General features: G+C 43.3%; 1 protein-coding gene across 1 annotated transcript in view; it reads left to right on the forward strand.

The window, feature by feature from the left end:
- Positions 1-9720, forward strand: part of ELOVL6 (ELOVL fatty acid elongase 6) — a 78770-nt gene extending 69050 nt beyond the window's left edge. The window contains exons 3-4 of the mRNA XM_059469790.1: positions 1464-1615; positions 3508-9720. Of these exons, the coding sequence (XP_059325773.1) occupies positions 1464-1615; positions 3508-3932 (577 nt within the window). The 3' untranslated portion in view covers positions 3933-9720. The remainder of the gene's footprint in view (positions 1-1463; positions 1616-3507) is intronic.
- The last annotated feature ends 5894 nt before the right edge of the window (positions 9721-15614 follow it).

Below are 15614 nucleotides of genomic sequence, written 5' to 3' on the forward strand. Positions count from 1 at the left end.
CTGCAGATTCCATGCAGTGGACAGGGGAGAGCAAGCTGCATTGTTCCTTAGCAGCAGGGAGATTTGACTGGGTGTAGCAATGCTGCAGATTTGGAAATCTGAATACTCTGTGCAGATTATATATAAGTTAGGTAGCCATTTTAATGTGCAGTAGGCTTGCTAGAACCATCTAGTCTGACCGAGAAGCATAAAAACTGCCATCAAACTCAGCTTTTGAGGCTGCCTTGATGATTGTAAAACAGTAGTTTTTTACAGAATACTGACTTCACAATACAAGGGCAAGTAACAAAGAATTTACAGCTCCAGAGGAACTGTTCCTTCTTTCACACAATTTGCATAAATGGTAGCTTGCATTACCCACATGTGTTTACACAGCAGTTTTAGGTGGCTTGTTTTGCCTGCTGCCATGTAATGACAGTGAGGCACAGTGGGAACCAGGTTAGGTCAAGGTCACAAAGAAATTAGAGGGGAAATAAGATGGAGCTGGGTAGAGGGATGAGAACGTATGATGTAGGCATAAAGTAAGATATACTCAACCCCTAAATAGATTGTGTCTGTCTTTGCTCTATTTCTTTTTGAAAGCTGCTTCCTTCACCCAGTATTCATCACAACTTACGTGGGGCCACCAAGCTACAGTAGTAGACAATGGGCAGGCATGTTCTTGCCATAAAACAATGAGACAAAACTCCTTCTGCAGAGCTCCTTGCTGGTGAGACAGAAGCCTTTGTTCCTGATATGAGCTGGATGTCAACCTATCCCCTCTGTAATTGCAGTAATTAATACTGTTACAAATCTGTTGAAGTTTCTCATTTACAGAACACTGTTATCTTGCATCTCACTTTGATAAGGTGAAGGTGCATCTGCTGTTTACAGCTTGATTTAACTACCTGTTTCCGCTGTTAGCAATGACCTGTTCGGGGATGAAGTCAAGCATGTGCACCAAAACACTGGCTCTGACTGAGATTCCTCATCAAAATCTGTGTGCCTAGGTGTTGCTGTGCTCAGAGCTCCTGTGGATGTAACAAATACAGGGAAAGATGAGAGGAAACTCGGAGGAAACCAGAAGAGTGAATTGGTCCTGATTATATTGCTAATAAACATTTTATCAACCCATTTCTTGTAGTTTCCCAGCCATCAGCATCAAAACTCTACATGTTGTTTTGAGCTGAAATAGAATGTTTCCCTGCTCCTGAAAGCTGAAGGATCATTCCTGTGGTAATGAAATAAAAAACACTGATGTTAGCATTCCAGACTTGCACCAGGAGATGTGGCTGCAGTCCAGTTTACAGGTCTGAGTTCAGAGTAACTTCCTAGAAGCCAGCAGAGCTTCTTCAACTTTCAAGCTGTCTCAAACTTATTATTTCAGCACAGTTATGGCCTTTTCCTCATAATGGTTTGAAGTGATGGCATTGTGATTTCAAATGTCCACTGACCTTTTCTAATTTTCTCCTTTTGTTTTAAAGTATATTCGGTGCTGTTCGAACTGGTGCTTACATGCTGTACATTTTGATGACCAAAGGCCTGAAACAGTCAGTGTGTGACCAGAGTTTTTACATTGGACCTGTCAGCAAATTCTGGGCATATGCATTTGTGCTAAGCAAAGCACCTGAACTAGGTGAGTACCCTTTTTCTTTCTCTCATATGCATTTGTGTATTTTTAGAGAAGAAACATCCATGCAGACAGCTCAAGAAGGGTCTCATCACTGTCAAAATCCCATTTAAGTCTCAGAAAAACTGAGTAAACATAACCAAGCCCAAGCTACCTGCTTTAGCCCAGGAATAAACTGCAGTGATTGTACACAGCAGGGCAGTCGAGAAGTAAAAGCAATCTGGTCCATACCTTTTCCTGAGCTACTTGCAGGCAAATGGGAGTGGCATAATTGGCAGTCACACACCCCGTGGCTACACAAGTGGAGGGTGGGCTACAGCAACTGTGTCAGCAAGAAGCTTTGAGTCAGGCTCTACCTCCGTTCTGCAGCTTTCATTCTTTAACACACACCTAGGTGTACAATTATGAGCAGTAAGGTGCTTCCTCCCTAAACTATGAAAGCTGTGGCTGCCTGCTTCCTCCAAGTAGAAACCAATTTCCCATAATATCCCTAGCTTTTCCAGTCTTGATTTTTGTAAACTTATATCTCTCCAGCAGTTTCTTGACAAGGGTACTTACGATATCCATGTGAAAGCCATCTTGAAAGTCAGGCTTCATGTGTTCTCATCCATGGCTTATTAGTGTAAGAAAGGATTGTTTTAATGGAAAGGAGCAGCCCTCCAACTTTCATTTCAGGGGATGTCCTTATTAAGCCCCAAAGGACAGCAGCTTTCACTGTGTTCAGGTGTACAGCAAAAATGAGACTTTACCTTTCAGCAGGTAATTTAATTCAGCAAATTAAAGAGGACAGCAATTCATCAGCATTAAAACTAGAATGAGACAGACACCAGTTGCCTTGCTGTGTCAGAATCCCTGGGTTTCATGCTGCTTAAATTGCTGCAAACCCACAGAAATTTAGTTGTTAAAAATGGGGAACATCAGCTAGAACTGCACAGCAACAATAAATTGAACATATGATTACTTATTAAAATATGAGTCAACATCATGCAGTTAATGAAGTGAACAGCAGTGTTACGGTTTATTGCAGACCTTGAGAAGACAGTGCAGTTTTGCTTCCATCCATGACTAATATTCAGGACTTAGATTTCCCGGGATATTTACACACCAAACTAAGTCCCAGGTTCAAATCTCAGGGATCCTTTTGGAAACACTGTGTGTGTAATAGTGGAAAACAAGTAGCATACATATATATCCATAAATCTAATTGAGATGCTCATTGCAATATGAGAAGCAGACGGAAGAAAAAAAAGCAAGCAAGATGAATGATACTAACTTTTATACAATAGTAAGATTGATTTGCAGAAAAGGAATGTTTCAACATAACCCACATTTCTTCCTGGAAGCATCTCTTTCAGTATGGTAAGTTGCATATGCAACAGCTTTTTTGTGTATTACCTCAAAAGGCTCTACCAATTTTAACTAGGTTCAGTTTGCACTTAGACATTTGAGCCAGAGGACAGTGTGCTGCTTCCTCTAGGTTTTCTGCTCTCTGTCAAGCTGCATTTCTCTTCCAGTCACAGTACATAATAGGCAGTCTCACAGTAAGAGACGATACACCTACATGCACCTACCTCACCCCAGACTTTTGTGCATAATGTTTGCAGCAAAAGGCTACCAAGAACACATATGGAGTTTTCAGATGGGGTTATCCATACAGGAAAATGTCAATGTATTGGTTTGCTAAAGATTGCATAGGGATTAGGAGCCAAACTGGCTCTCAGACAGGCTCTCAGATCTAGAGCCGAGGTGGATTTCATGCTCTAAAGTAGTGTATACTCCAGCAGCAGCAAAGGCAAGAGAGCACTGCGTTAATTATGGAATTGTTTGATATGTTTCTCATTTCCTCTCCCCCCCGTTTTTTTTTTTTGTTTTGTGTGTGTGTTTTGCTTTCATTACAGGTGATACAATATTCATTATTCTTAGGAAGCAGAAGCTCATCTTCTTGCACTGGTACCATCACATTACAGTGTTACTTTACTCTTGGTACTCGTACAAGGACATGGTGGCTGGCGGGGGCTGGTTCATGACCATGAACTACGGGGTGCACGCCGTCATGTACTCCTACTATGCCTTGCGGGCCGCCGGCTTCAGGGTCTCGCGCAAGTTCGCCATGTTCATCACCCTGTCGCAGATCACTCAGATGTTGATCGGTTGCGTGATCAATTACCTGGTCTTCTCCTGGATGCAGCATGGCCAGTGCCATTCCCACGTTCAGAACATCATCTGGTCCTCTCTCATGTACCTCAGCTACTTTGTGCTCTTCTGCCATTTTTTCTTTGAAGCCTATATTGGCAAAACCAGAAAAGAAAGGAAGGTTGACTAGAGGTAGAAACGAGAAGCTATAGCTCAGGGTCATCAAGAAAAAAACAAAATTATAAGAAAAAAAAAAGGCACAAGGAAACACATATATGTATGGTGCAGCTAAAACTTGGCAGCTTAGGGAAAGTTAGCTTGGTTTAACCCAGTAAGTTTATGATCCTATCATGGTGAGGACTCACTGAATTCTACTCTATCTCAAAGGACTGCTGATGAAAGACAACTTCCTTCTTGTACCTCTGTGCTCTAGAAAAGAAGGAGAAAAGAAGAGAAAATTCAAGAAAAAGAAAGAAAAGAAGAGAGAAGAAAAGAGAAATGCAATAATGTTAAGGGGGGAGTAAAAAGTACATTAAATAAGCAGTGTGTTTCCCCAAGGTGGAGGAGAGACTTCTATTTAGAAAAAGAAAAAAGGTTTCTAAATCCTTTCTAATAATTTCTCTGCATTAAACAACAACAACAAAAAAAAAGCAGAGGTGACAAAAAAATCTGTCTATAATAACAACAAGATTGCAGAATTAAATTTTTTTCCATAGAAGGTTAATACCTTCAGCCAAAATGAAGCCCAAAAAGATGTTTCCTGCATGGAAACTGGCTGAACTCCACACTGTGGTTATGTATGGAAAAGAGAAGAGATTGATTTCTCTGCTGTGTACTCTGCCAGGAGAGCAGATCTGGGATACAGAGTGACCTCCCTCAGAAGGTGGAAAGGAGCAGTATTTTTACAAGAGTTTAATGTGAAAAGATGCACTGTTGCAATACATATCTCAGAGAGTGCATTTCCAAGTGCATTTTTCAGTTAAAGGCAAGGAATTTCTGCAGCAGCATAAGTCATAGAGGGTTAAATCAATCAATATTTGCTAAATTACCAGGGGCTAATAGCGGAGGGATGTTCAGAAAGGAGAGGGAGACAACTCCCCTCACATGATTTTTAGGAATTATCCATTGCTCTTAATTTAGCCCGCAGCAACACTGAATTAAACGGGGGAAATAGGGAATAATCGCAGTTAGCGAGATGAGAGTGATTTATCTGCCCACTGTTTTCAGAACAGAGCCCTGTGGTACAGTCTGGATTCTGTGTTTTTGCAGACACAAGGATGCCTGCCTGAGTCGGGAGAGGTGGCAGGACTGTGCGACATTGGGTATCACTGTGCTTCTGCATCTGCCTCCTGGGCAGTGCAAAGATGTTCAAAGTGCCCTCCTCTGGTCATGTGGAGATACTACTACAAAACATACCTGGAACAGGTTTTTCTTGAGATTTGTGTAGGAAAAAAATTAGTCTAAATGAAGTAATTTTGCTGCAACAGCTTGACTCTAAAGTCCAGAGAGAGTGATCTTTCATTAAATAAATATATCTCTGCAGAATCTGTACTGTAACATCAGACTGACCGCTTAAGAAGACACTCTTCTCTGAAGTCAGCTACAGATGTAAACAGAAATGTATTTCACTCTGAACCTTAGAGAGTTAGTTGAGAACAGCCATATTCTTTCAAAGACAAGTAGATTGCATTATCTGTGATATTCCAGTCCTTACAAAGCCAAATAAAATGTGTAAAAGTTCCTAGTATTTCAAAGACGCAAGTATGTAAACTTGATGTTAAATGTGTTAATGTAGTATTCTAAATTGTAACAGCTAGGTAGTTTAACTAAACAATTAGAAGAACTAGATCAACAAAATAGGGACTGCTGTTCTGCATAGAATATACACACACCTATAACTACACCCATATACACATTCTGTGAATTGTCAACAAGAAAAAACAGCCCAGTGGCAGAGAATCACATTTCCTAGCTAATGCAAAAGATTGTCATTATCTTTCTTGCTTTAATTTGAGATTGTACAGTACAAAGGGGTTTCTTTAATTATTATTTTTAGCTTTAATTGTGCTGTCATTCATGAAACAGAGCTGCTTTAGTATCCTGTTAAGAGATGACAAGGGCTTTTGGTGTCTCATTATATACAAAAGAAAAACAAATAAAATTACATTCCATATTATGTGAATGGTCTTACAAATCAAAGGCCTTTTCAGGCTCAAATCGTAATTATAAAAAGCAGAAAATGAGTTTACATTTGTGTTATTTAAGTTATTGATGTGCTGACATTATTTTATGGTACAAACCATCGCAAAATGTGATATGCAGTAATGAAGCTATGATATTCATTAATAGGACTACTGTATACGTGGAAATATTAGACAAAACCAATTAAATGTGTAAAGCATTTTGTTATACAGCTTGGGAGTAGATAATTATAACGCTGAATAAGCCTTTTTCCTCATGTTTAATTTTGCCCTGGCTAAAAAGCAGGTTAAGAAGACCAGTAAAGAGTGGAAAAGGCAATATTAAAGTTAACTCCAATTAGCTGATAAAGTGTTAGTAGGAGCCCACCATTGTGCCATTTAGAGCCTCAGTCCCATGTGTCTTAAGTCTCTTAGACAGAGCAAGAGGGGCTGGAAGTGGTCCAGTGTCTGGAGCTGAAGCTGGAGCAGACCTCTTGGACTCTCTGAAGTCAGTGGAGGCTTTGCTGTGCTTTGAACAGAGCCAGTGTGCCTGACTGCCTTTATCTGAGCAGAGGGGAAGGAGCCCTGCATATCTCCTGCAAATTTGAGGCTTATGGCTCATGACTGAAAACCTTTATTGATGGCAAGTGACATCACAGCCTGGCAAGGACTTGCTGCCCAACTTTAACACAGGCATGAAACAGGGTGGGTTGCAAACAGCAATCACGCCTCTTTCATACTCTGTTTTCCTTAATTGCATAGGATTAAACCCCATATTTCTAGGTCCTGGATGGCAATGCTGGCAATGCCAACACTGATTTCAGCAGAGCAAGAAATTCACCTGCTCTTTCCCCATCTCCCAAAGCCCTCATGGGTGCCTCTGCACCGTTCCCATGCCCAGTGCCCTCCCAGACAAGGCTGGCTGTGGGGGAGGCAGCTGCCCTGCTGCAGCTTCTCTGCTGCCTGGAAAGCAGCTCCAGTGCAGTCACCAGCCCGAGTGACCTCCTCAGCAGGCAGTGCAGATGCACCCCTGGTGTGCAGGGGAAGCTGAGCACCAAATGCAGGGGGCATGCTGGCAGGTGACTGGGCTGCAGACAAGGGCACTTGTAGGGATGTGGCAGCAGGATCAGACATGTAAGGTACTGTGACAAATTAGGGAGCATTTGTTGTCACACTGGGAGCTGGCTGTGACACTACCATTTGCTTCAGGAAATTAGAACATAACACACACATTTACAAGGTCCTATGGCCCTACTGTACCAGCAGGCTTTTCCTCTGAGGTTTTCCACTGGAGCCAAATGGTCTAACTGCCATTAAAGAATTTGACAAAAATACAAAATACAGCTGACACTGTTTTTCTTACTTTTCTTCCCCTGAAACATACATGCATCATATTTAGACATCACATTTAATCCACTTGCAAATTCTTAAACACTGAGCTTGTCATGTAATGACACCACAACAGTACTCCTGCTGTTCCAACCTTTGAGCCACAAGATACAAACAGAGCTAATTGGGTCCTACTAATTTCCCCTGGCTTGGGTCTTGGAGTCATATTTTCAGATTTTTCTGTCCAGTACCAGAACTCTTTTTTTCCCTAGTTATTTTAAAGAAATCTGTCATTCTGTTGTGTTCACACATGCCATGGGGAACTCAGACTTTATATAAATTTACCAAGGATTATAGGACCTGTGACAGCTGTGAGACATGCTAGAAATACTGTTATGGGATCCACTGTTAAAGTCAGGAAAGTTCCACTGTTGATGAGGTCACTCTACCAGGGTCAAAGTCTGTGTTTTATGTTTTGATGCATTAATGCAATGTACTGAAATAAAACCAGAAAGGTCAGTATGGATTTATGCTTAGGCAGCTGCCAGCAGAATTTGGCTCTTCCTTAAAACTACTTCTGTGTAGTGAACACTTTAAGGAAAATATTTTAAACTAGTTAGTGAAAGGACAAAAACTTGGATAATTCTGCAGCCTCCTTAAACCATGCCTGTGATGAGAAAGAAACCCCTGGTTCTTACAGACCTTTTGTAACTCAGTCACAGATGATTTATGTCTGGGCTCACTGATGACACCCAACTAGGAGCAGCTGGCTCCAAAAGAGACCTCTCATCAGCATCTCACAGTAAAATGATTTGGGTTTTTTGCAAGATAAGGGCCAAAGTGTGCAAAAGGAGTCAGGCAGGGTAGCAGGAATGAAATACTGCACACAAGTTGCAGGAGAGACACGGAGGGAGATCTATTCCATATCCCAGGACAAAGTATTTCCAGGGTGAGCACTCACTCCCTTCCAAGATGAGGAAAGGCAGTGTGGAAGGAGGGTGGGCTGCACAGTGCCAAGTGCTCAGGATGGGGTGGCTGGTGGAATGAAGCTTCCATGTAGGGGTCCCTCCTGCAGAAGTTAATTAGGCAGTTGCTCCCTGAGTGCCAAGGTGGGTCTGTGGATTTGTTTGGACGAACCTCCATGGTTTGATAACTTGTTCAAGTCCTGGGTGTACTTTATTTTTTCATCTGAAAGTAAAAACTTGGGACATTTTAGTTGAAAACAATGGTACCTTAGGATTCAGGCAACATTCAGGTGATTTCAGGCAACAGAGCATAAGAAACCAGTTATTGTGACCATGAAATAGCAGCCTTTGTAAGCAGTGCCAGATGCAATGCAGTGGTGCTGTAATATCTCTAGGAGTTGTAGCCTGTTGTCTACTTCAGAACCGGAAGCAGAAGTACAGCATCTTTGTATAGGAACCATAAACACAGACATAAAGTAATGAAGATGGCTTTGATCAAGGAAGAAATCCATATTTCAGACCATACTGCATAAGTTCAGGACTTGTTCCAATGCCTGCTTAAAGTGAGATTGTTGGTGAGATGTCCAACTTTGGGTAGCTTTGCTTCAGCCCACTGGAGCCCAGTTGCAGAGGGTGATGTAAGACCTAAATTCCCTTTTTGCTTAGTGGTGATATGAACCCTCTGGGGCATTACTCAGCTCTGACGTGGGTCTTCAGTCATATTTTCCAGCCCAGCATCAATGAGCCTTCTACAAGGGAAGATTTGTAACTCAGAATTATCAGTGGGTTTCCACGGTTTTATTTCAATACATTTTCCATTCCATTTATTTTATTAAAAGCAAGCGAAAGGACAAGTCCCTGATCCTGCTATCATGAACGCTCCCTTGCAGGCAGTGCACATACACAGGCTTTTGCTTACAGGGGTAAAGGCAGGACCAGGGTCTTGTTACTGACTTAATTTCTAGCAGAGCAAACACCACAGGGTAGGATTTGATTTCTTAAATTGAATCAACTGTACCAACATAAATAAGATTGGATCTGCACATTAACTTGACAGCTAAGGGTAACCAGGGCCCTCCCCAGGACATCATAATGTAAAATGCTGCATGAAGAGAGGTTAGAGTGTATTTCCCAATGGGTATAAAATAATACTTCCCTGAAACAGTGACCTTCCTGAGAAATCTCCCTTCTGTCCAGTCCTGGACAGCTTCAAACAGGCCTGTCTGCTGAAAAAATGCAGCTCTGATTGACTTATCTGCTTTCTCAAAAGGGCCACTACATGCTTTAGGCTTTTTGGAGCCTTAAAGCTCAAGCTAGATTTATATTCAGAAAAAGAAAAACAACCTTAATATGTGTACAATAACTAGAAGAGAATAGTATGATAAATATCTTTATTTTACCATTTTCAAATGGCTATTTCATTACATAAAAGGAAGTTTTTATTTTTATTTTTGGGGGTATATTGATATTCCAAATAAATTTTAACTTTTGGTTCAAAATAAAATCTGTCTCTGTGTCTTATTAATGTGTAACATCCATTTTTTCTCTCAATTTGCACCAAGTCCATTTGTTGAATAAGAGAAGTCATTTTCCTGATATGAGACTACAGCATGACTACTGTGTCACTTCCCAGCAGATCCCTCCCAAGTTCATATTTTTGTGCACCACACAGAAGCATCACTTGTTTTTTTTTCTTTTTGTGTGCATCACATGCACCTGTGTGATGAGAGTGCATATCATACAGGTGCTTAAATGTCCTGACTGTACACACCTACATTTTGGGAATCCTAGTCTTTGCATCTGTGGTAAGGAACAGAATCCCTGTCCACCATGGTACCATCTGTGCAGGGAGATCATGAGAGCAGAGCAGCTCTTGCCACTGAGCCCTGGCAGCCGTGTGCTGTTGTACCCATGGCACTGGCTGCTCTGCAGCGTCTCTCACCAGCCATTCTTTGGACAATCCTGTGTCTGTTGTTCCCTGAACATCCCAGTTACCCATCCCTGCCAGCAGCATGGCTTGTGCAGACAGGCACCCCTGCTGAGTGATGGACACAGCCAGCCCTGCTCTGCGCAGCAAGAGCAGTTCATGGCTGGTTTTGCTCCTGCTCTTTTGGAGTTAAGCTAAAGCAGGCTGTAGAGGAAAAGCTTTGTTGCCCTATATACACAATTCAATGGAGTGACTTGGCATCTGGCATCTACTGCAGGACTAGCCAAAATCTGAGGCAAGATCCAAAGTGAAAAATGTTTGGGCTGCATCATCACCCTGCTGAACCCTCACCACTCCCCGCTGCCTTCCAGCCCCACAGCAGCTTTCTGAGCAAAGACAGCAGAGGCTGGAGGCACTGGGAGGAGGGTAAAGGAGTGAGAAGCCTACAGTAGGGACACATGGGGATGTGAGAGACCCTGGTGACCTTCCTGAGGACTGGCTTGGGAATCAGCCCAAGGAGCAGTCTGAAAATGAAACAGCAAGAAGAGGGAATTGCACATATGGACTGGGAAGTGCTGCCTACCATCATCAGTATTATCATAGGGAGAGTGAAAGAGCAAATAATGTAGCAAAGCAGAAGGGGGTTTACAAGGTAGGCGCAGCTCAATAACTGTTCAATAACCAAGCAGAAAAAAAACCAAACCATTATGTGGGCAGTATAGGATTCCTTCAGGCTTATGGCAGAAACTGCATTTTCTTTCCTCCAGCTCTCTATGCTTCTGACAAGTACCTGTGACACTGTCTATGCCCCCAAGCACAAAAGTCAGCTCTTCTTTCTAGATTCTTCTGTCAAGCTGCAGTAAGCTTGTGCTTGGAAGTCCCCATCAGAATTAGTCATCCTGGCATCCCACTAAACATGGGCTGCTATTTACCCAGAAAGATGAAATCAGGATGAAAGGAATTGTGTTGTGCTTGTCCTTCAGCACTGAGTGGACATGCAGGCATCCATCACCACGAGGCTCTAGCAGTGCTCTGTTTATTGCCATTGCAGCAAGAAGAAACATTTTCCTAAGCTGAGCACATGCAGGAGCCCAGCCACAGTGGAGGGGAGCTGTGGAGCTGTAGCTGATGCTCTCCTGGCAGCTTGTGCAGGGAGTAGGGCACAGCCCCACCTTGATCCGTGCTCTGTCCCTCCTGCACAGCGAGTGCCTTGGAGACAAAGCTGAAGCACCTCACAAAGTTCACATTAAGTCCATGCAAGCAAACACAGATTCTGCAGTGATGTTGGACTTGGCCAAGAAGTTTCTTGAGTCTTTGCCACATTGCTTAATGTCAAAATGCTGAATAAACTTTCTTCATCCATTCTCCTCCAAGTAGCTTGGTGACCTCTGTGCTCCCTCAGAGTGATGTGCCCACAAAATCCCTGCCAGAAACCCCCACATAAACACCTTCAGCTGTCCCTGCTCTGCCACCTTCCTGCCCTTTGGAGGCCTGAGAACTTGTCAGGCAGCAAACCCTCACTGCTGCTCTGTCAGAAGCTCACCAGAGAAGGCTTAAAAGGGGTTATTTATAATGACTTTTACAGTGATGGAGCAGGCTCTGTTGCCTAAATTATTGACCTGGGGGAGACAAGTGAAGCCAACTGAATTCTACTAGGGGCACAGTGCTCTGTCTTGCCTCTCATCTACACTGCTCTTCACATTTCCTCTCTGTTTCAGCAAGCCCCAGGTCCTGCTGCTTCAAGGAAATTGAGTCTGTCTGTTCAGCCCAGGCTGAAATCCGTTGCTTTGTGCAACAGAGGACGACTTTTCTGTCCACCTGCTCCAGTCCTCATCCCACTGTTGCCAGCTGCAGTTTGCAATCCAATGCTCAAATCCTTTCTGCTGCTGTGCTCACTGTAATTCTTCATATTCTTCATGCATCACATCTCAGCTGCTGCCCCCCAGCACAGCTGGCACCTCCACAGGGCAGGGGATGAAGAAAATCTAACCACAGAAATGGCAGGAGGTGACATTACAAGAGGGGAAACAGTAATAGAAAATACCAGTTTCTGAACATTAGAATAATTTGCTTTTGCTGAAAGGACCTTAAAGGTCGCATGTAAAGGAATTTTTTTGGTCAGTATTTTTTCCTTTAAAATTTTTCTGGAAGTGCCAGGGATCTGAGGTTTGTCCAATGCAATGCTGGCACTTGGATACAAATGCTGCCACTAGAACTGCTAACAGCATTTAAACCCTTTTTCCTTAGTGTTTGTTAGACAGACAGCAAAATACAGTTAACAAAGACTTTGCTGTTCACCTCTTCTGCTTTCTCACTACAGCTTTTCTTTCAACATGTCTTTATCCATGTAAGATAAGCTTAGTCCACAGAGGCTCGTGGGCATTAAGGGTATCTGTCTCTAGGACAGGTAAGATCATGGCTATTTGGGGCTATACTGTCTGTTTGGGAATGTTTTTTCTGTTGTATAATGGAGTCTTTGTCTAGGGAGATAAAAGCTGTTCAGGCCTGTTGTCACCTGAGAGTGGTAACACTCATCACTTATGCATTTCATGATGGCAGCTCTGTACCATTTCAGTTTTTAATCCACAGCTATTGATGTCCATAGAGATTTAGGCTGGAAGGATGTTAAAGCTCTTAAGCGTATCTCATCAAACTGTTGCCTCAGGTGGAGTTTTGCAAGCCCCAAGCAGAGATGACCTCCTTTGTCCCACATGGCAATCAGCATGATGCAGCCATGGGGCTTGACCCCACACACCAAAGCTGGAGGGGGCATCTGCAGGTGAGCTGGGCCTGGCATCCTGCAGCTGTGAGAAATGCCCACCCTGAGGTGTCCGTGGCCCTGTCTGTGGGCAGTGAGTCTCCACAGAGGGGTGCCAGTGCTCCCAGGGAGCTTGGAGAAGGTTTAGTGAGCCTTGGACCACGGGCTGACCACAAGACACGGTCTATGGGCTAATCTTGCTGGGGTTTCTGCCCCTCAGCTTGCCCCAGGCAGCTGCTGGTTCAGGCTGGCAGCAGAGGACCTTGGCAGGGCCATGCAGAGTGCCTGGAGCTCGGAGATACAGTTTGGGAATGTGTGGCTGTTTATGAAAGTCATACAAGGATAGCGCTATTAACTTCACAGGGCTAATTTAAATCAGAAAGGGACAAAACATACGGAAACTTGGCTTCTGGAAAACATCTGCTGCTTTTAGCTGATGGAACATTCAAGAGAAAACTGGGAAAAATCTCAAAGACTCCAGCTTAAGATTTTGGTCTTGTCTGAGGTCCCCTGTGAGCTTCCACCCTGCTTTTGCAGCCAGCCCTGTCAGTACAAAGCCATCCAATGTAGTACACTATGTGGGCCAGGAGAAAAATTTGCATGAGTTAAAGAGTTTTAAGTATGAACTACATCTAGGGAACAAAATTTCAGAGTGTCTGCTCCTATGCAATATATGTCTCTTTGAGAGAACACCTTTGAGCTGCTATTTTCCCTGCTTTATCCCAGACTCATTTGAATTGAATCAGGACACCTGTTCCTTCAAGCAAGAGAAGAACACAAGAAATGAGATGTGGCAGCTGGCCAGGACCATTGCATGCATGTATAATGTTGGTGGCTTGTGTGGATCTGCATCCAGAGGCTGGGAACACCTGGCTTGCTCAGTGTGAGGAAACCATGCAGAAATCCCAAACAGGCAGCTCCCATGGGCTTACACAGCCTGGGCACCGGGTTCCTCTCTCCCATGCAGCTGGGAGCACTTTGGACCTCCCTTCACTAAATTGCCCATCCCTGGTGCCCTGGGAGGTGGTGAGCAGCATGCAGCAGCACTCTGGAACTCAGGGCTGCTCACTTCTTGCACTGCCTTGACAAAATATTGTTTACTCCCTGCTCTGCCGCCCCAAGGTGTGGCTTCAGTCTGTGCATAAGGCAAAGGGCTTTTCCCTGAGCAAAAGAAATTATTAATTTCTAGCAGGGAAGGAGGTAGCTGCTGCTGCTTTAAGGCTGTGTGCTTTCCTGGAGAGCAGCAGAAATGCCACTGACAGGTCCTGCATGCTGCCTATGGGACTGGTATGGGCTCCAGGCCACCACCCAAAATGGCATGGCTCAGAGAGAGCAAGCTTGGCAAGGCAGCACTGCATGGGAGCCTCAGGAACAATGACATCTCTGTCTTCTAAAATCATACAGCACCACAGGGAGGATTCGGTGAAGGAGCCAGCAAAAACTGGACAACAAAAAAGGCTCCTTTCCCTTTCACCTCCCTCAGCAGAGTAATGCTAATGAACTTGAGGGTCTTGGGTTGGAAAATAAAAGCACTTAACTTCTACAAAATTAACTTCAGATGTAAAACTGAAAGAAAAAGCTGCTGGTATTTGCAAGAGGACAAACTGGATGTCATCATTACCCAGCCAGACTTCCCCAAGCCTGTCTTTTATATAACTGAGATACTGCACACCTGACCAAAAGCCTCTGCCTCAGCTTGGCACTCCAGGACATGCTGAGATGTCTCTGGTCCATCAGCGCAGCCAGAGCCACCTGCTGGCCCCTGAGCCCCAGAGAGGCTGAGCAGCCCCTGAGCTGGGCTCTCTGCCTGCCCAGGGCTGGTGGATGTGCACCGCTCCTCGGCAGGGAGAGCTTTCCGCTCTTTTAAAGAGGTGAACTTCAACCATGTACAGCTTCAGTAACTCCAAACTGTACAAGTGTCTCTTGAAAATTCAATTGCTCTCAACTGTGTAGAGTCTTTTTTATATTCTTTCTTTCTTTTTTTTTTTTGTTTTGTTTTTCTTTCTCAACCTCCTTTGTGTATAATAGTGGCAATAAGAGGAACCAGGAGCTAACTTTGCTGCTCAAATTCTGTAGAACTCTAGAAAACTCATCAAAAGTATGCGTGCATTTATATATATAAAATACCAATATTTTAACTGCAAAGATCTCGTAGGTGAATATTTGATGTACAGAACTTCCTGGAGTCATTTTCTTAAAAGGCAGCAACTGATTTTTTTTCTTAAAATCAGGAGATTTTTTAAAGAACATAAAACTTTCATTATGAATAATAGCTCACTCCCATGCAAACTTTGAACTTGCAGTGTTACAAGCAGTGCTGTGCAATGGCAACCAACTATAAAGCAAGTTTAGAGAATACAGTTTTGTTCCTGATTCTGCCTTCAAAAAGGACTTGTATAACTCCGTGTGCAGCATGCACTTGCCAGTCCTTCATGAATTCATTCTTCAGTGGGAAAGTTCTCAGCAGTCAAAACCCCACAGTGCTGGTCACTGCCTGCAGAGTGAAAAGTGTATATCAGACACCAACAAGTTGGTAATTCTGCAGCTGACAATTTTTAATTTTGAAGTTAAGCAATAATGCTTAAAGGAAATTGTTTTTTACTTGTACTGATAAGCTTAATCCTTCAGTATGGCAGACACTCTGGGTTTAAGATCTGTAATGTATTTTTGTGGACCTATTTTTTGTAAATTCCTACCGGCTGTAATTCTACTC

This window comes from Ammospiza nelsoni, chromosome 4 (genome assembly GCF_027579445.1).
Source record: "Ammospiza nelsoni isolate bAmmNel1 chromosome 4, bAmmNel1.pri, whole genome shotgun sequence".
NCBI lineage: Eukaryota > Metazoa > Chordata > Aves > Passeriformes > Passerellidae > Ammospiza > Ammospiza nelsoni.